The sequence below is a fragment of the Chanos chanos genome, chromosome 7 (assembly GCF_902362185.1).
Source record: "Chanos chanos chromosome 7, fChaCha1.1, whole genome shotgun sequence".
In the NCBI taxonomy this organism is placed as follows: Eukaryota; Metazoa; Chordata; class Actinopteri; order Gonorynchiformes; family Chanidae; genus Chanos; species Chanos chanos.
Window position 1 is genome coordinate 10150853 of NC_044501.1, and position 20155 is coordinate 10171007.

At 43.4% G+C, this 20155-nt stretch overlaps 2 protein-coding genes across 3 annotated transcripts; one reads left to right on the forward strand and one right to left on the reverse strand.

Annotated features, from left to right (window-relative positions):
* The first annotated feature begins 559 nt into the window (after positions 1 to 559).
* pknox1.2 (pbx/knotted 1 homeobox 1.2) lies at positions 560 to 7068 on the forward strand. 2 transcript variants are annotated; one of them, XM_030780107.1, is made up of 10 exons: positions 560 to 610; positions 2449 to 2579; positions 3004 to 3175; positions 3730 to 3900; positions 4219 to 4333; positions 4551 to 4648; positions 4774 to 4902; positions 5945 to 6021; positions 6265 to 6440; positions 6855 to 7068. In XM_030780107.1, the coding sequence occupies exons 1-10, from the start codon at positions 560 to 562 to the stop codon at positions 7049 to 7051; spliced, it is 1317 nt and encodes a 438-aa protein (XP_030635967.1). In that variant the 3' UTR covers positions 7052 to 7068. The 2 variants fall into 2 exon arrangements, with proteins under 2 accessions (XP_030635967.1, XP_030635968.1); XM_030780108.1 differs by lacking the exon at positions 560 to 610 and having other exon boundaries at positions 2473 to 2579; positions 3730 to 3971; positions 4248 to 4333; positions 4786 to 4902; positions 6265 to 6428.
* A 4978-nt stretch (positions 7069 to 12046) lies between these two features.
* Positions 12047 to 19504, reverse strand: tmprss3b (transmembrane serine protease 3b). The gene is made up of 13 exons (XM_030778948.1): positions 19454 to 19504; positions 18907 to 19198; positions 18105 to 18227; positions 17596 to 17712; positions 17166 to 17289; positions 15906 to 16034; positions 14989 to 15035; positions 14716 to 14881; positions 14274 to 14443; positions 14041 to 14136; positions 12796 to 12938; positions 12323 to 12472; positions 12047 to 12148 (listed from the first exon to the last, which is right to left on the reverse strand). Exons 1-13 carry the CDS (start codon positions 19502 to 19504, stop codon positions 12047 to 12049), a joined length of 1710 nt encoding a protein of 569 aa, XP_030634808.1.
* Positions 19505 to 20155: the final 651 nt, after the last annotated feature.

The following is a 20155-nucleotide window of genomic DNA, read 5'->3' on the forward strand; positions in this document are numbered from 1 at the left end:
GAAAATTCGTTTTTTTTTAATGATTAATATTTGAATTTATGTTTTCGACAAGAGTTCTGCATGGAAGTTTGTTTAGAGATAGACAAAGTATCTGTAAAAAAAAAAAAATAAATCATGAAGGCATGTAGTTTGTATGTGTGTTTTAATAGTTATTATTACAGTGGACATCGTTGACAGCTGTCTGTACGTAGCACCCGGTGTATGAGTTCTAATTTTGTGGCAAGTTAATTATCTGCCGTTTAATGTATCACATGGTCATACCGTACACGCTGTTGCCCCTTACATTCCTGGCCCAAACAATATTTCGCAACAGTACCACAGAAGTATAACTGTAAATATATCTCTTATATATTACTTTACTACTGACAATAACCCTACAATGACGTTTTATAAAAACGTATACATTTCAAAATAAATCGTAATTCTTTCTGCAAACATTACTATATAATGTATATGTATCCATGAACTAATAATGCGTGTATCTGTGTCCTCTTAGTTGCGGTGCAGTTTCTGGATATAATCCTATAATGCTTTAGCGCCCTCATTGTCAGCACTGACTATGATGGCATCCCAAGCGGTGTCTATGGAGGACCTCCACGAGGCCGATCAGGTGGGTCTTCCGTGGCAAAGATAACGAACTATCCTTCAGTGTTGTCCCCTGTCCTTTAAACTTACGATAGCATCGCTGACAAATTGCGTTTCATTCAAAAATATGTATATGTCCGATCCCATATGACCATTTACTTGTCTCTTTACGTCTATTATTTGACGTGAAAATTCCTGTTACACGCTTTAAAATCTGTGTCTGGAATCTAGTTGTGTGTGAACCGCAGAACCTGTGACCACCATGATAACAGATGAGGAGATACAACTGCCCAAGACTAACCCGAGATTTTCCAGCACTCACCCAAGGAGTATTTTTAACACTTTTCCTTTCAATCAAAGCCTTTGTTAGTCCATCACATGTACTCAGTCACATGGGCCTGTCTCTATCTTCCTCTCAGGCCTAAGAGAGAGAGAGGGAGAAACAGAGCGCTAGAGAGTGAGTGATTGTCTGAAAGAGAGAGAGAGAGAGAGAGAGTATGTCGTTTGCCGTAATAAACTCTTGCCATTTTCTGCACAATAAAAACCAACCTAGATCTCTGCTGATAACTTGTTCTGTGTTTATGTTTCATTAATTCATTTTGCTGTGAATGAACAGATTAATCCTATGATTAATCAGCTGACTTCTGTCTCACCCTTCTTCTTCAATGGCCTGACACTAATGCTAAAAGCCACTGTGTTTAATCACCATTAGGAAGCCTAATATCTGAATACAGGAAAATACAAAATAGTTTGACTCCCAGCCATCATGCATGCATGCGTGCGGGTGTGTGTGTGTGTGTGCGTGCGTGTGTGTGTGTGTGCGTGCGTGTGTGTGTGTGTGCGTGCGTGCGTGCGTGTGTGTGAGACAGAGAGAGAGAGAGAGAGAGAGAGAGAGAGAGAGAGAGAGAGAGAGAGAGAGAGAGAGAGAGAAATGGCTCTGGTCTGTGTAGATTGATATGGTTTTACGTTACCTTGTGATGGAAGCTATCGTTCTCACTCGGCTCTCGAAGCAAGCAGCGAACATAAAGGCTGTATTGATGCGCATCTGTGCTGTCCTTTCGATTTATGGTGATGTATCACACGCCCCAAAGACAGCTGTACGTTCTCCTTAAGCAACGGCTATGGCCCTGGGGAAAGTCCAGAGCAGACATAATGCAAATCATTCTTCAGACTTAAGTGGAAAGCGTATAAATCCGTTTGTAACAGTCGGTTGCTCTGCACCTTAGCGATAAAATGATCAGTGGTGAAATGTTGTTTTCAGCCATTTGGCCTCATTGGCAAACATGACTTGTGTGTCAGTTGTACTGTCCACAGACAATAAGCAAACTGTGCAAACTTTGGTGCTAAGTGGTATGGGTAAGGAAGATTGCTGTAAAAGTCTAGATGACTCAATCTCGCTGTGCCGAATGTTGAAAAGTTGAGGCCCAGACGGAACTGATATCATCATCGGTAATAAACGCACTAAGAGTCTGATGCCTCTCTACCAGACAATCAACCTCACAGCATACATGGGAAGCTTTCTGTCCACACTCCACACTTCTCCCCCTACGGGCTCATCGTTAAACTTAGCACCCCCCCCCCCCCCCCCCGGCCCCCCACCCCTACCCCTCCAGCCCTTTCATTCATTTGGTCTGCTATGAAAGACCGACAGTGTTGTCCAACATAACTCACGCAGAAGTAAACGAACCCACAGCAAACCCACCGCCAACTCTCTCACCACCAGTGCTGCTGCCGTACGTCACACACGCAGATAAACTGCCCACACCCCCCCCCCCCACACCCCCTTTTTTTTTCTTTTTTTTGTAAGTTCCCATAACTCATCTTCCCTGTTCTCTCTCCATCCCTCACTCCTCCCTTGGATAGATGCAAGTTGTGGCCCAGGCGGAGGGAGGTTCGGAGCAGAGGTTGGTGGAAGGGAACGCGGCAGAGGCAAGCAGTCCCGGCCCCGCAGAACCGCTGACGCCCATGGAGGCAGACAAAGCCGCTATCTATAGGTACACCTTTTGTCTTGTGGGGTTTTTTTTGTTTTGTTTTGTTTTTTCCTTCTTCTTTTTTTATGGTTCTCTGTCATTTCTTTCTTGTTTTCTTCTCTGAGACTCTACCGGTGGTGTACCTCTGTGTTAAATTATACCATGTCTATTTTTATTGCCTTTTTGAGAAAATGATACAGTTTTTGATGTGCTGGAATTTATAATTTGTATTTATTATGTGGTGCGTGTGTGCGTGCGCATGTCTGTGTGTGTGTGTGTGTGTGTGTGTGTGTGTGTGCGCGCATGTGTGTGCGTGTGTGTGTGTGTGTGTGTGTGTGTGTGTGCGCATGTGTGTGTGTGTGTGTGTCTGTGTGCGTGTGTCTGTATGCATGTGTCTGTATGTGCGTGTGTGTGTGTGCATGTGTCTGCGTGTGTGTGTGTGTCTCAGGCACCCTCTGTTCCCTCTCCTGGCTCTGCTGTTTGAGAAGTGTGAACAGTCTACCCAGGGTTCGGAGTGTGTCACGTCTGCCAGCTTTGATGTGGACATCGAGAACTTTGTGCGCAGCCAGAAGAAGGAGGGCAAGCCCTTTTTCAGCGACGACCCCGATCTGGACAACCTGGTGAGAGGCCTCATCTACCTCATCAGTCTCAGCTACCTCATTTACCTTATCTACCTCAGCCAACCTCATTTACCTCATCTACCTCAGCCAACCTCATTTACCTCATCTACCTCAGCCAACCTCATTTACCTCATCTACCTCAGCCAACCTCATTTACCTCATCTACCTCAGCCAACCTCATTTACCTCATCTACCTCAGCCAACCTCATTTACCTCATCTACCTCAGCCAACCTCATTTACCTTATCTACCTCAGCCAACCTCATTTACCTTATCTACCTCAGCCAACCTCATCAGTCTCAGCTACCTCATTTACCTCATGTACCTCAGCCATCCTCAGACTGCTAGCGCTGGCCGCTAATATCACTTGTATTGGCATGCTTACCCCCCAGTTTACAGAAAGCTGCTTCATAGATATGTGTTTAGACATTGTCTGCCTTTGCTTTATCTGTGGTTTGGAGCCAGAGGTTGATGGTGCTCTGCTCAGAACGCTGTTAAGTATGAAGTGTTCATACGGGATATATGTTCAGTGGTGTGTTGTGTTGGCGGTCTCAGATGGTCAAGGCGATTCAGGTGTTGCGTATTCATCTGCTGGAGCTGGAGAAAGTGAATGACCTGTGTAAGGATTTCTGTAGCCGTTATATCGCCTGTCTCAAGACCAAGATGAACAGTGAGACTCTCCTGAGTGGAGAGCCAGGCAGCCCGTACTCACCGACGCAGACACAGGTAAACACGCACAACACACACACACGCACAACACACACAAACACACATACACACACATGCCTTACTTACAAGCTGGTATTCCTGTCATAGATTTACTTGAAATGTAGATTTACCTGAAACATAGATTCACTTATGCCCACTCTCTTACACACCCACGCTGGGACACTCTCTCTTAACAGGTTTAGACATAGTCATGTATTCATTTCACTGCCACTACAAATCCTTTTAGACATGCTATTTATCCTTTAAGTTAGTGTTTGGAATCTTTCTGTCTCACTCTCTGTCTTTGTGTGTGTGTGTGTGTGTGTGTTTTTACAGACGTCGAGTTCCCTCACCGGGACTCTCAGTCCTCAAGGAATTGTGGTGCCAGCATCTGCCCTGCAGCAGGGCAAAGTTACCGTGGCAACCGTCAATCCTGCCCAAGTGGTGGCAGGTATGTCTCAGTGGCACCTTCTGTAGCTATCACTGTATGTTACCATGGCAATATCCACAGAGCAATGGGCAATCCCACTCTTAAGGATGTAGAGATACTGAGTCTGTGTGTGTGCGTGCATGTGTGTGCATGTGTGTGTGTGTGTGTGTGTGTGTGTGTGTGTGCGTGCGTGTGCGTGTGCATGTGTGTGTGCATGCGTGTGTGTGTGTTTACTCAGGTGGCACAGTGTACCAGCCAGTCACAGTGGTTACCCCACAAGGTCAGGTTGTAACACAAGCCCTCTCCCCTGGAACAATACGGATCCAGAACTCACAGGTGAGACAGAACTACTCACAGGTGAGACAGAACTACACACACACACACACACACACACAGACACGCACGCACACACACAGACTCTCTTTCACACAAACAGTTCTATGTCTATCTGTATCTTGCAGCTCCAGCTCCAGCTGAATCAGGATGTGAGTTTCTTCAGTCAAGATGATAGCTCTTCCAAAAACAAAAGGGGCATCCTCCCCAAACACGCCACCAACGTCATGCGATCCTGGCTCTTCCAACACATCGGGGTGAGTGGGCGAGGGGAGGAGACGAGACTGGGGTTGCCTCTCATTTCGCTCTCCGTTACTTTCACGATCGACCAGAGATCTCAAATGAGGGGACGTTAGACCATATTTATAGGGAAGTCTGGCACTCAAGCTTGTCTGGGGCATACAAAGATTTGGAAATTTGGTTCCGCAAAGAAATACAATACGCTGCATCAATGCGTTGGTTACGTGGTTTTAAAATCCAGTACGCAAATTACCTTTATGAATCTGATCTAAAAAAAAAAAAAAAAAAAAAAAGAAACATTCGGATTGGCCATGAATACACGTTAAAAAAAAAAAAAAGACAGATTGTCTGAATAATTGGAGTGAGGGGCTAAGCTCATGATGGCTGGGAGCAGATGTTAACACACGCATACACACACACACACACAACACACACACACACACACAAACCCAACGGCTCATTCATATGACTAGCCCACTGGTGAGGCTAATCAGAGGTCAGGATCGAGTGGCTGGCGGAGGGATTGTCAGCCGTCGGCTCTGAGGACTGGCAGCTCACAGAGACACATTGTTCATCCTGACCCAGGGAAGAAAGAGTGAGAGAAACAGGATGAATGAGTGAGGGGGGGGGGGTAGTATAGACAGACAGTGAAAGAGAAGAGATTTTGACTTTCTTAATCAAAGGACAACTTCATGTCTCTCTCTCTTTGTGTCACATATTTGAGTGAAGATGTAGTGTTTTTTTCCCATGAGAAATTTAGTTCGCTGTCAGCTAAGAGTTGGCAGAGATTTAGTTTAATCTTCACTGATGTTATGAATCTGTTGTGTGGTTTATTTTAAAAATACATTTGATAAATCTGCAGCCTCTTTAAGCAGTGCTCGCATTGATTGACAAATATTGTCAGTATGTTACTCATCAGGAGGGGATATGGGATTTTATAATAGACTGTTTACTCTCTCTGTCTCTCTCTATCTCTCTGTCTCACTCTCTCTGTCTTTCTGTCTCTCTCTCTCTCTCTGTCTCTCTCTTTCTCTCTTTCACTCTCTCTCTTTCTCTCAGCACCCCTACCCCACAGAGGATGAGAAAAAACAGATTGCCATGCAGACAAACTTGACTCTGCTACAAGTCAACAACTGGTGAGTTCTCACTGCCCGTAATCTGAATGCTCTCGTTCACAGCCTAGAGCTGCACAGTGAAGGGCTGGTTATTGGGCTTCAGTCAAACAGTGTTTTACAGCGAGTCATGTAGTCCAGTCCACCTGCCTCTGAATTAAGTCCCTGACTGTATGTTGGGTGCACTTAAATCAATCGGAGTAGCATAACTTGATTGGTTGAAGACCCCACTGAATGATCGCTGATTGGTCGAACCTTGATCCACAGGTTCATTAATGCGCGGAGGCGGATCCTGCAGCCCATGCTGGACGCCAGCTCCTCGGACCTCCCCAAAAGCAAGAAGAAAACTCCTCAGTCCCGACTGCTTCAGCGCTTCTGGCCCGACTCTCTCGCATCTGGCGTCTCCCAGCAACAGGTTACCATGGCAGATGGTACGGTTTACAGCCCTCACCAGGGCCTCTGAAGTTGTTTCGCAGTTTCTTTAAGATGTTGATTTTGATCTCTGTTTAGCCTTTTCAGGAGTTTACTGTTGGTGAGAGGCTAAAAATGTATTTTAAGCAATAGTTGACGTTTGGTTTAGTGTGCCTGAATGTCAGACACATTAGAATAATGCACTTGATTTGCTACTGGTTTAAAAACAAACGGGAGCATTTATTGTTTCCATGCTTTTTACGTTCGGTCACAGTTTTGTTCATTTAAAAATTGAAGCGTTAACAACCACTCTGTCAGAAGCAATATTAGCAGTAAGTTGTCATACTCAGATTCGAACCCACGACCCTGCAGTTATAAGGCTGCGTAGTTTACCGCTACACCACTGTTTTGATGTGACTGAGCTACAGACGACCAAACTGTTTCAGGTACCATGGTAACAGTGGGCGTGAGCGAGGATGGTCTGCAGACGCTCTCGTCAGACGGAGCCACGTTGGCCGTGCAGCAGGTGATGCTGGGAACGCACAGCGAAGATGAGTCTGGAGAATCCAACGAGGAAGATGACGATCTGTCCAACTCCAACATGGCCAGGCTGGGCCTGGATACCAGCGACTCCCTGCAGTAGGACTGGCTCTCTACCCACACACGCGCACACACGCACGCACACACACACACACACACAATGATTTACAAAGAGAAAAAAAACCCTCACATTCACCTTGACATAAAAAAGAAAAAAAACAAGGGGTCATGTGCTGTAATGTTTTTTTTTTTTGTTTTTTTTTTTCATGAAATGCTGAAAAAAAAACCACCAGAAAAATGGACAATGGGGCTCAAAGCCATAAGTACTTACAAACACACACACACACACACACACACACACCTACACCCTCAGAAAAGTGAAGAGCACAACCCTGCGACAAAGCACCTAAGAGGTTTATGCATCAGTTTCCATCCTGAAACTGTTTCTTTTTTTTCCCCCCTTTTTTTTTTTTAAATGTAAACACAGATGTGGCTGTGCACTTTTTTTGTATAATACTGTAAACTTGTAAAAGGGTTACGAACCCCCCTCCCTGCCCCTGCCCCTGCCCCTTCCCCTCCAGAGACACTTTTAGGTCAATGTTGGATGAATCTGTCTCTTCTTGTCTCCTCGACGACTCGCATGCCCCGACTGGACTTGTTGTGTTCGCGGCTATTCTTGTTCACCACAAAAAAAAAAAAAAAAAAAAGAAGATGCTATTTTTCTATTTTAAACGTCAGAAACGAACAGATTTTTTTTTTTGTTTTATTTTTGTTTTGTTTGGGATTTCTGTTTGCTTCTGAGTTTGGTTGTTTGTTTTCTCTTTGGCTTTGTGGGGGGCGTTTTTTTGTTTTGTTTTGTTTTGGTTTGGTTTGGTTTTTTTGTAAGGAATATTTATGAATGGCGGAACTCAACGTTTCGTACGGCTGCCCAGTCTTTCGGGTTTTTTGATGAATTTCTGTTTTAATAATGAAACACTATTAGAGAGAGAGGTCACAGAGAAATTGTCTGAGTTCTGAAAATCCGGTGGCCTTATATTCTTTCATGCCATGAAGTAAAAGAGGCTTTATTTGAACCAAAACACCAAGGAGTATCTCGTCCAGTCAAAACCACTGCTGAGAGACCACCTCTAACAAAGGACAATTGTCAGATGAGTTCAGCGTAAATCTAAATCCACGACCAATATTTTGACATGGTAAAGGAGGATGTTTTATTCATTCGTGTCTGAATGGAAAAGATAATTTTTTTTTTTTTTTATCTCTTACAACTGAAGTCTAGAAGGACGTCGATTTAACGACTACCGCTTTAGAACTAACTTGACAGAAACTTCGAGGAGAAACTAACTTCTACACCTCAACAGCTAGCTCCTTCTAACGTCATCACTATGGAAACACCACTGTAGCAGAAACAAGGGAATGGACGAGAGAGAGAGAAAGAGAGAGAGAAAGAGAGAAAAAAGAAAGATGTTGCTTCTACCCTGTTTACAGAAAAGCAGCCTCATGTGAGCATATGAAGCGAACGCTTTAAAACTGTAAAGATCTACAGCATGAAGTCTTTCCGTCATCTGTGTAAACAAAGCACACGTGTAATTTACAGATATAATTCACTTCTTCCTGAGTCGCATCTGAGAGTGACTAGAGACTCAGACAGTGAAAGTTCACTGGGTGTTTTGAAGAACTGCGGAAAAAGAACGGCTGTAAAGTTTTTCACAATCACCTTCAGTTCGCATATTTATCACATTTAAAGAGATATGATATTTCTTTTTGTGTCATGTAGCGTATTCACTATAATTGACAATGAATATTGGTATATTTAAAACCCATTTTTTTGAATATGAATTTTTGATTTTAAAACCCATAACTACAGGGGTTTTTTTGGGGTTTTTTTAAATAGATGTTGTAGGCTTCTAATTGTCTGGGAGTTTTTGTTTGTTTGTTTATTTTTTTTGTTTTTGTTTTTAGGTTTTGTTTGTTTGTTTGTTTTTGGCCTGCATCTTGTTACTGAGTTGAGGTGCTCAACTGATAAAATTCAGTTGAGTTACTTCAGCATGGAGGGCGTTTCCCATCAGTTTGTTTGTTTGTTTGTTTTCCTTTGGTCAGTAAACATTTTTATGCCACTTCTTTCACACCTCAGTCATGTCCATTTTCCCTCCATTTTCTAATAAACACCACATTACCCTGTGATCAACTGTTTCAAGTTTTGTTTCGAGTTGGGTTTTTTTTGTTTGTTTGTTTGTTTGTTTGTTTTTTTAAATATGTGAAGGATTTTCTGAGTTGCTGTTTGTTATGCTTGCACAGAGTTCATTTCTTTGAAGGAAAAAAAAAAAACTTTAAAAAGCTTTCTATTTGCAATGAGAAAACAATGCAGATGTACTTTTACTGATAGTCTTGAATAAAACAGTTTGACATTTGAAAACAATGTGTGTTGTTAGAAACTGAAAAAAAAAAGACAGACTCTTTAAGTTTTGTCTCACAACAAAATGATGAATTCTACATCAGTTAACAGTAGTTTTGTAGGTAAATTATCTGCAAGTTGTCAGCCTCATAACTGTTTGCAACTGAGTTTTTAGTAGTAATAATATTGAATGATACTTAGTTGTAATAATTAGTGGTAATAATGTGTAATGATAATATCACTACACTATAATGTATAACGATGTCAGTAAAGCATTACAATCCTAAGAACCACAGTTAGAGCTAAATATGTCATTACACGTGCACATGTCTTTGGCACTGTATATATATATATATATATATATATATATATATATATATATCACTAGACTGCAGAGGACTCACAAAAACGATTTAAAAACATATCTGAGATACATTCAGAATCAAAATGAAGAGAAAAACAAACAAACAGGTAAACACACAAATAAATATGGCATTCCACGTCAGATGAGAATGCTTACGACACTGCTTGTACTGCTTACGGACGACGGCGCGTGTTCTCAGTCAAAAATGTGTCGTCTGAGAAACTACAGTGTATCTTACCTGTTAGAGATGTAGACTAATATCACTGTCAGCGCACACACAGGAAGTAGACAAAGTAACGCAAACACCAAAGGATTCTACACGTTTCACATTCATTTCAACATTAATTATCATTATGTTACTAGTACAAAATATACAAAATTGCTTTAAGATGCAAAGTCTCTAGAGAAACATCAGAAATGTATCAGAGTAGTTAAACAGTTGGTGTTTGAATTCCATGTGTAAGAGACAGAAATGGAAAAAAAAAAAAAACTGTAAAGTGAAAAGTCCTTGTTGGGCATGACGTCAAACAAGGAACTAGATTAAAGTGAAAGAGGAACAGTGATTACACAAGCGCTGTCAGGTATGGATGCGCACTGAACAGGACAGATAGCCAAACCACAAAAAACAGCCTCCCAAACAGTGGAGACCAGCTTTCACCAAACAAAGTCGCACATTTTGAACTTCATAAAACTGATATTTGTCTGATATTTTACAGCGGGGGCTGCCATTCAGAAGTCAAAATGTAACATCGGCACCTAATTCGGAGCAATACGCACAAACCCGTTACGTTCAAACAGTGGATGAAATTTTTAAAAAAAAGGAAAAGAAAAAAAAATCCAGTGGGTCATCTTTATTCTTTTTGAAATATCTTGGTGGGGTTTATGCTTAGAGAGACCTAAAGAAAATAAAAGCCACTCTAAAGTTAAGCCCTCTTTATTTGTTTCCAGTAGTTCAGCTTAGAGGACTCTTATGACAAGGGCAGCCATCTGGTGAGAGTCTCTGGTTCTGGGTATTACTCTGCACAGTAGAATTATAGCCAAAGAACAGAAAAACCATTTTAGGTGCCTTGGTCCAACTTGCTGTGGCAAAGTTTGTTTCTCAGAGGCATTCCCATCTCGTAAGTCGATAAGATCCCCAAACACCTCTCTAAATGGATTCCAGGGTGGCTTCACAAGCAGGAAGTCAAATAGTTTTCATTTAAACATCCAACAGTTTTTATGACAAAAGTATGTAGAATGTAGAACTCCCTCATGAGAAATGTCCAATGTCTCACCTGAAAACATTTCGATATTGATAAAAAAAAAAAAAAAGAACATGTTTAGCAGAGTCCAAAGGGGGACTGAATCTATATGGAGGCAGTGGGCAGCCCAGCTCCCTATTATCGAATGAATAGTTGTATATTTGGTGTGTCTATTATTTTGTCTATCCTTTCGTAAATACAGGTATAATTATCTCTGTTTCAGTGAATGGAACACGGTTTTCTCTCTGAAATGTATTTAATCAGATAACTATTCAGCAGGGACTGGATATCCATCAGTCACTGAAGCCATTTCAGTCCCATACTGCTCATCAGAATCAGCTCTTCTTGGGTTTTGGTGTCAGAAGGAACTGAAAACATTCATTGACGTTCAGCGACTCTGTTCCTCTTCTCTCTAGAAAGGTGTTGTCATTATTTAGTAAGTTAAATATGTAATCATTTAATATAATCAAAAAAGCACATGCTCTTTGTTACCGGATACAGATAATATGTTAAGCACAAAAGATAAGCCGTGTCATAAGACAGAGAATGCAATCTCTCAGACCTCTGCCTGTCTTCAACAACTGGGATCGCAGTATAACATTTTGGCCACTAGAGGCCACTGCAGCGCAAATGGATCATTTTATGGGGTCATGAGTCTCTCTCTCTGAGACAAAAGGGAACTAAAGCCCAGCTGTCAGTCATCCATCAGCGCACCAGCGATCAAGAAGACAGCTGGACAGGGAGCGGAGAGAGATCATTTTATCAAAAAAAAAAAAAAAAAATGCAAAGGGGAGGGGGAGGAGGAATCAATTTCAGCTGCCATTTTCAGAATGACATCAATAACTCAGAACAGTCTCCTCCTGAGGCCTGAGATGTCTGTGTGAGACGTAATTCATTAGCCCCCGTTCACTTGGCAGTTTGTCTGACGATTCCCCATTTCCCTGTTTATGCATTACCATTCTGAGGCTTTTACCCTTCATCACCACATCATTTAGTCATCGGGGATTTTTTTTCTTTACCCTCAGTCTCCAATAACACAGGCTAAATATCTAAGCATGGTCTGGAATCACGTCTTCTCAGAGAAATTGTGCTGACTCTAGATCAGTTTTTGCCTTCCACAAGCCTAATGTATACCTTTATACTGACCGACGGGAGCTGACCCCCGGTCATTAAAGTGCAGTGGTACTGGGAGTACGTGAACACCTAGTTCCAGAGCGTGGAGACAAGTTGCCTTTAGACTTTTTGGTTTGGTTCGCACGCTGTTTGAGGGCACAGACGCTCGAACGGATTCTCCGCGTGTTTTGTGAATGCTTCCGGATTATCGCCGGCTAATAGCGGAACGGGCGAACGCGCGGACCCCCGTACAGCTGATCCTACCTCCATCTGCTGTTGGAGCCAGCTGAGAGAGTGTGAGACGCTGGTGTAAAGCCCCGGTTTCTTCTCCTCGGCACAGCCTTGCATCCAGCCGGTCGCCCCCACGAGCTTCCACCCCGAGTTCTCACAGGCCAGTGGTCCCCCGCTGTCACCCTAAAGGCACAAAGGCATGTGAGTTACATGTACACCTCAGTGACGGCAACCGTTTCCTATTTACCCGTGGGGCCCATGCTGCGGACACGCGCACGAATACAACAAGCACACGCGCGGGAGTAACGTGTTTTATCCGATCTGTCGGCGCTGCCTGTATTTAAAGACTTAGAGGGGAAAAAAAAGGAAACATACATTTATCCATACTGACTTTACTCTCTCTGCTGTGCTCATAAAGAAAACGACGGTCTGTCTCTCTTTTTCACATGCACACACACACACACGCAGACACACACACACACACACACACACACATCCTGCTGTACCTGGCATGTGTCTGAGTCTCCGTCAGTGTAGCCCGCGCATATCGTCCATGCAGTGATGGAGCCCTGGTAACCCTCTGGTCTCTGACAGTCTTTTCTGGGGAGGAGTGGCACCCGAGCATAACGTAGGGAAACACTGGCCTCCCCTGAACCCAAACAGACACAAACATACACACACACAAACACACAAGCACAAGCACACATGCATGCATGCATACACAGTTTAGCTGGACTGTCTACTAGAACGTGGAAAAAGAAAACCTCTGAATTTCCTATTGGTGTATATGGTTTTAAAAAGCAGAAATGTGATGGTTATTGTGGTTGATATGGTGTGTGCATCTGTGTCCCATCTCAATAACTTTACATATAAAACTTCACAGACTATGCTAGACCTCTTCCATACACATTGGTATGTAAGTCCAGCAGTATTACAGTGTTACAGTTATGGTGCAGTATAGTACCGCATAGTGTAACATACTGTAGTATAATACAGTACAGCATAACACAGCACAGTACAGCATTGTCTTTAGTGGTGGAGTTTAGTATAGTATAGTGAAGTAAAGTACAGTTTTGTGCGTCGTAGTATAGTATAGTATGGTGGAGTACAGTGCAGTGTAATGCTGTATAGCATAGTATAGCATAGCATAGTAAAGTATGATATAGTATAGTGGAGTACAGTGGAGCGTAATGCTGTATGGTATGGTAGAGTGTGGTATAGTATAGTATAGCATGGCATAGCATAGCATAGTGGAGTATAGTGCAGCATTATGTTGTGTAGTATTTTGTAGAACACTGGAGTACATCGCAATGTTGTATAGCATTGCATAGCATACTACAGTATAGTGGAGTATAGTGGAGTACAGTGCAGCATAATGGTGTATAGTATAGTGTAGTGTAGAGTAGTATAGTACAGTACAGTGGAGTACAGTTTAGTATAGTGCAGTGCAGTGGACTACAGTGCAGCTTAGTGTAGTATGGTATAGTATGGTGGCATACAGTGAAGTGTAATGTTGTGTAGTATAGTATAGTATAGCATAGTATGGTGGACTGCAGTGTGGCGTGATGTTGTATAGTATAGTATAGTATAGTATAGTATAGTATAGTATAGTATAGTATGGTGGGGTACAGTGCAGCATAATGTTGTGTAGTGTAGCATAGTACTGTATAGAATGGTGGAGTACAGAGAGAACTGTGTGGTGTGGTACAGGTGAAAGTGATTTGTGTAATATGAACGAGATCAAGTCTCACCCCCATCCTGTGTGGCTCCCCAGCCTGAGATCCAGCACATGTGCCCCACCTCAAAGCCCTCTCCATAATTTGGCAGACAGATGGGCTCCACCAGACCTGGAGTGGAGAAAGCATACATACATATCATTCATTTGTGGCATTACAAAAGCTATAAAGTTCAACAGAAATGATTTTTTTTAAGGATTTTATCTCTTATTATGTGTTTACAGAGGAACAGATAACCAGATGATTACCATCGAAAGTGAGAGGGTTTCTTAGCTTCAACAGAGCAATATCGTAATCCAACCCCCCGGGCAAGTAACTGCTGTGGTAGAGGATCTTCTCCACAGACAGAGATCCAGCTCCACTCACGGGCTGCTCCGTCAGGCCAGCGTGCACCGCCCAGGACGCTGGATCCGAAAAGCTAACCCAACACAGAAGGAGGAGGATGAGGGTGAAATCAAATCCTGCGGGACTCATATAAACCTGATTTATTATTGATATCATGTTTCGGCGTGAATGAATTCTTTATGAGTTTTACCAAAGACAAATAAAGGAGGTTTTCTCAATGTGGAACTTTTTGATATTGGTGTGTAATGTGGCAGTCGTGCGTGTAAATGTGCGCGCGTGTGTGTGTGAGAGAGAAAGACAGAGAGAGAGAGAGGGGGAGAGAGAGAGAATGTGTATGTCTCTCACCCATAAACACAGTGTGCCGCAGTGAGTACCCAGCGGTTTGATATGATAGATCCACCACACAGGTGCTGACTCTGATAGTGCAGGCTGACCTGCCAGGGGAACTGGCCCGGGCGGGACACATTTCCCCCCACTATACGAGCCCTGAACTGGGGCCTGGAGCCGCACTCTGCAGGGGGGGGGGGGAACTTAGTATAACACCAGTACATCCACGCAGATATACTTAAGCTCAGTTACTTTACACACACGGGCACACAGCTCAGTCAGTGCACTCACCTATACATCTGAGTACAGTCACCATCCCAGAGATACACTGAGTCTTACTGCGGAGACACAGACATAATATTCAACAGAACACATAACTGTCATTGTATACAATACTGTCTACACAGTCATTATTATATATCTAATGGGGATTTTCCCCTTGACTCTCATGTCACCTCAACTAAACCAAACACAAGTGTCATAACCATAACCACATCCATAACCTTAACCATAACCATAACCATAACCATACCTTAAAAATGCAATATCTTTTTAAAATGTTTTTCCAATGTAAGTATCAAATGACAATCTCCAACTTGTCAGACTCACATATCCACACACACACACACACACACACACACACAGAACTTTGAACCACTTGCAGAAAGCTTTTGAGTGAATGTATAGATTAACGTAATTTCTCATGTTTCTCTGAGGATCTCCCTAATCCTATACTGTCTGTTCAGAGAAAACAATCAAGAAGCAGCATGAGACACACAAGCCCGTACTGCAGCCAACTTACATACAATACACCCCAGCTTACATAACCAGCCTGTGTTTAGAACCAGGAGTGGTTAACACAGCAGAGTGGATTATCCAGCACTTCACTACAGTCTGAGCCCCACACAGAATGCCTAGCTGTGTATCTATCGTATAGACAGATAGTGTAGACAAAGGGTAGGGATTTTTTTTAAAGCCTAAGGGGGAAGATCCATCATGTTACATTTCTGTCGGTAGACTGAAACCGTTTGACGTCTTCGCGGGTTTTTGTCACACATCTGAGCTCATATTTCTAAGCTCATATCAATATATTTATCTCGACGTTTCCAGTGACACAAACGTTGCCGTGCACTGTACCGTCTGAGATGCCGTGAAAAACCAGCCCCGGGGCCCGTGTCGGACGGGCCTCGATGCTAAACTGGGCGTACCTGAGGTCGGTGGCGTTGTGGATTTTGATGGTTTGCTGGTTGTCTGACTGGCTCAGATTGACCGTAACCAGATTTTTCTGGAAGGCTGACTCGACGGCGGAGAGGGGAACGGAACTGGAACTCACGTAGCTGGAGAGGAGAGACGGAGAGAGAGAGAGAGAGAGAAACGGCTTGGAGCGGAGGCGAGGAAGGCTTTGACGGACACGTATACCGGACGCACACACATACACGTACACGCAGAGACTGAGTAAGAGGAAAGTAAATTGCTCCTTCAAGGGCCAGGTTGTCAGCTCACACGCCGGGTTATCATTGCCACCGTGTGACGGATTGGCCTAGAGGCTTGTAATCAATCCAAAAATGAAGGTCAAAACTGTAGTTCAGTCTCTCTGTAAGATTCACTGTTGAAAAGCAGATGAACTATAGCACTAATCAAACCCTCTGTGTCCCACACCGGTGGGTTTTATAAACTGAAGAGCAGTGAAGTGTGACCTTATTGAATGCATTTAAAAATTTGAGCAGGGGGAAAAAAAATAAATAAATAAAAGTACCAACGCTGGAAATTAACATCTTGACCTACTTGCAGCACAGCGCTGTTTGAGCTATTGAAATTTTTTAACATAATTTAATGGCAGGCTGATTTTAATGGGATTAATAAACCAGTTAATGGGGCAACTGGGTACAGAAGCCAATGAGTTTCCTCAGACTCCCACACTGCGCTTGGAATAACAGAGAATATATGATGAAACTAAGGAGAGATCCTTAGAGTTGACATATGGCTAATGGGGAAAACCTGGCTTAACCAAATGGTATGGATTTCCTTCATAAACAGTCAGATGGTGTTGTGTCTTTGACATATGGTGATAATACTAGGGTTAACAGACAGACAGACAGACAGACAGACAGACAGACAGATGGTTTGAACAGCCTCTGCTATCTCAGTAAAGCTGTGCGTCTGGGGAAATGTAGTCCAATCCCAGACACAGCAGTATACTTAAAGGAACAGAAATAAATTGAATCGGATTAGAGATTACCCATTTGGTAGTGTTACAACTGCGCACAAGGTAGACTGAAATATTTAAAATATGGAAAGGATAAGGAAAAATACATTTAGCATCCCAACCCAGCTAAATATAACTGTCCTTCATCCTTTGTTCCACCTTTTACTCCATACGGTATCTAGGCCTAAATGAAGATAACACAATGCCTACGACGTGGTCTCTTCATGACCCAGACTGGATCGCTGGAAGAGCAGGACTGCACCTGGAGTAACCCAGCTGCCTGCAGGCGGAGTGGCCCAGGTCAGGCTCCCAGTTTTCAGAGCAAACGGTCCTCCACACACCCCTCCTGTGGATCTGGAGGACGGAGTTCTTCCCACTGAGACGCACTGAGAGAGAGAGAGAGAGAGAGAGAGAGAGGGAGAGGGAGAGATGGTAACATGGCAAAACATAAACATGTCGATAGACAGATAAATCAGTAGATAAACAGACAGACAGACAGACAGACAGAGAGGCAGGCAGACTGACAGACAGATAGATAGATAGATAGATAGATAGATAGATAAATAGATAGATAGATAGATAGATAGATAGATAGATAGATAGATAGATAGATAGATAGATAGATAGACTAGTTAGTCAGTTGTCTAAATACCGTAGTATTTCAGTTAGTAATTCTATGAGGGAAAGCTCACCACAGTTGAGTTCATCTTCTCCGTCTCCACAGTCTCTCACTCCATCACACAGAGCCGATCGGCTAATACACAGAGCTGATGAAACGCAGCGAAACTTCCCCACACAGCTAAGACCAACTGAGGATACAGAGAGACAGCCTATTAAATACTCTGTCCCATACCCCCACCCCCAGCTACACACACACACTCTCTCTCTCAAACATCACTGTTTATCCACTTCAGATTGCTTGATTAAAGGCAGAAATCATTTCCAAGACAATTACATTTCCATGATACAGAGCCTAAACTGTACAGGTCAAGCAACCCAAAACGATAGCAATGTCAGTTTTGTTGGCCTGGTAAATACTAGGAAATAGCCCAAGTTACACACTGAGAATGACTTAAGAATGTCACATAGCGGAGTGTAGTCCATTAAATGAGTAAAGCGAGTACGAAGCACTGAGTTGAGTTGGTCAGATAAGCAGGTCACTCACTCACTCACTCACTCATTCGCTCACTCATTTACTCACCTCCCAACCCTATGCCTAGAGCCAGGCTTAGAGCAATTAGCACACACAAGCTAACCAACAGCGCTAACAGTCTGCGCGACAAATACGGCCAGCATAGAGACTTTGTGTCCAATAGATCCTGCCCTGAAGACAGGCAAAGCGAGAGAGAGAGAGAGAGAGAGAGAGAGCGAGAGAGAGAGAGAGAGAGAGAGAGAGAGAGAGAACTGAGTGTAATCAATCTGATGGTAGGCAATCCTATCAACACTCAAACTGTTTTAGTCCGCGCGTAATGGATTGCCCAAACAAAGTGTCAGTAACAGGCGTATGTGGTACAAAGCTATAGGTGCATTTAACGATGCTCTTGGTCAGTGGTGGCAAAGACAAATTCTACTCATCTGACATTCAAATAAGCAGCCAGTCAAGACTAAAGCACTAATATGAGATATAAACAAATTAATCAATACTAATATTCCCACATGTATAATGGGAATTCTGTGACTTTATTTTGGGTATATACAGTAGGCGATTTCTTATTTTTCAACAGGGGCCATGGCTTAATGTTCACTGACACCTCTCTATATGGTATATAAGGGGATGGGAGGTTAACAAGGGGATGCGCTTTGGTCATTTTGCTAACAAGGGAGATGGGATCCCCATCATCCCCCTACAAATCGCCTACTGGGTACACATGACTTTGGTGATGTGTAACTAGCTTCCTTAGCCTATTTGGAAATACATTTCATGGTCAGTTTTCAGTTTTACCCTTCAGTATCGCATCCAAAACCTCCCTGTCCAATATGCAAACGGAGGAGCAGTGCCATACCATCGAAGAAGGGCTGGACTTTGATGACAGGCATGCCTGGGCTGGAGGGAGTCAGGACGTCATGGTTTTTGTAGAGCGGCAGAGGAACGGGGGCCTCCTGAGTTGGCACGGAGGGGACGTGAGGGTCCTGGGTGTCGGGGTCGGCGAACTCGTGGTTGAGCGGGCGGCGGCTGTCCTGACTGCTCAGGGGACTCACGTTGAAGGTGGTGGGTGTTTCGACAGTGGGCAAGTCCTCATCGCTCACCGACACAACCTCGATTTGATTGGGCTCTGTCTTGTCTTCTGCTGGAGCCTGAGAGTATGACCAGTACAGAGAGAGAGAGAGAGAGAGAGAGAGAGAGAAAGTGGGAGAGCAAGAAAGAGAAAAGAACGACAGAATATGACTAAGATGAACGGTCCTGTCAACTACCATTCACTAAGCCAGTGACATGGAAACCAGTTTGTCTCTACATAGCCTTGAGTTGGGAGTGTGTAGCTGTTTTGAGCTTAAGTGGAAGCAGTGAAAGCAAATAAAAGTCAGATCAAAGGTTACTCGTCAGTTACTCACCTTCTCCTCTGCCTGGTCCCCTGTTGCTTCTTTCGCTTCAGATGAAGCCATTTTCACTCAATCTCCCATTTTAACTCAGTAGTGTGGAGGAGTGTGAGTCACAGCTGAGACTACAGTGAGATCAATGTGAGAGAAATTGAGACGTGAAGAGGCGAGGTTGCGTAAATTGTTTGAGTCTAAGGAAACTCCTCTTGCGTTTGGCTTTGAACGTCTGACAGATTTCAGCGAGTGAAACTCAGACCGAAGAAGAAGAACAAGAGCACGGTGACCGATTGCAGAGCGCGTTGACTGACAATGTCATCAATTTAAATACAGACAGAAATGATTTCTGTGACAGTCTCCCTCTCTGACAGAGCACGTCAAACTGACAGAGTAACTGTCTAACGGAAAAAAACGGAGTGATCCTTACTGACTGCTAGAATAAACTACCAGCTTTGAGTAAATGTTGAACTCAAAGTGCAACACATCTCCTCTCCCAAACAATCCTGGAAAAAGAGCTGAGTGACAGACTACGGCTGTTAAAAGCAAACGAACTAGTCCATTGACTCCTCTCTCTCTCTCTGTCTCTCTCTGTCTCTCTCTCTCTCTCTCTTTCCCCTCTGTCCTGCCTCGTCCACACCTCTTACGAGACACAAAGAGACACCTGAGCAGGTGAGCGGCATGCTGTCATGCCACTACAGCTGTGGATCAGGTGACCGTGAA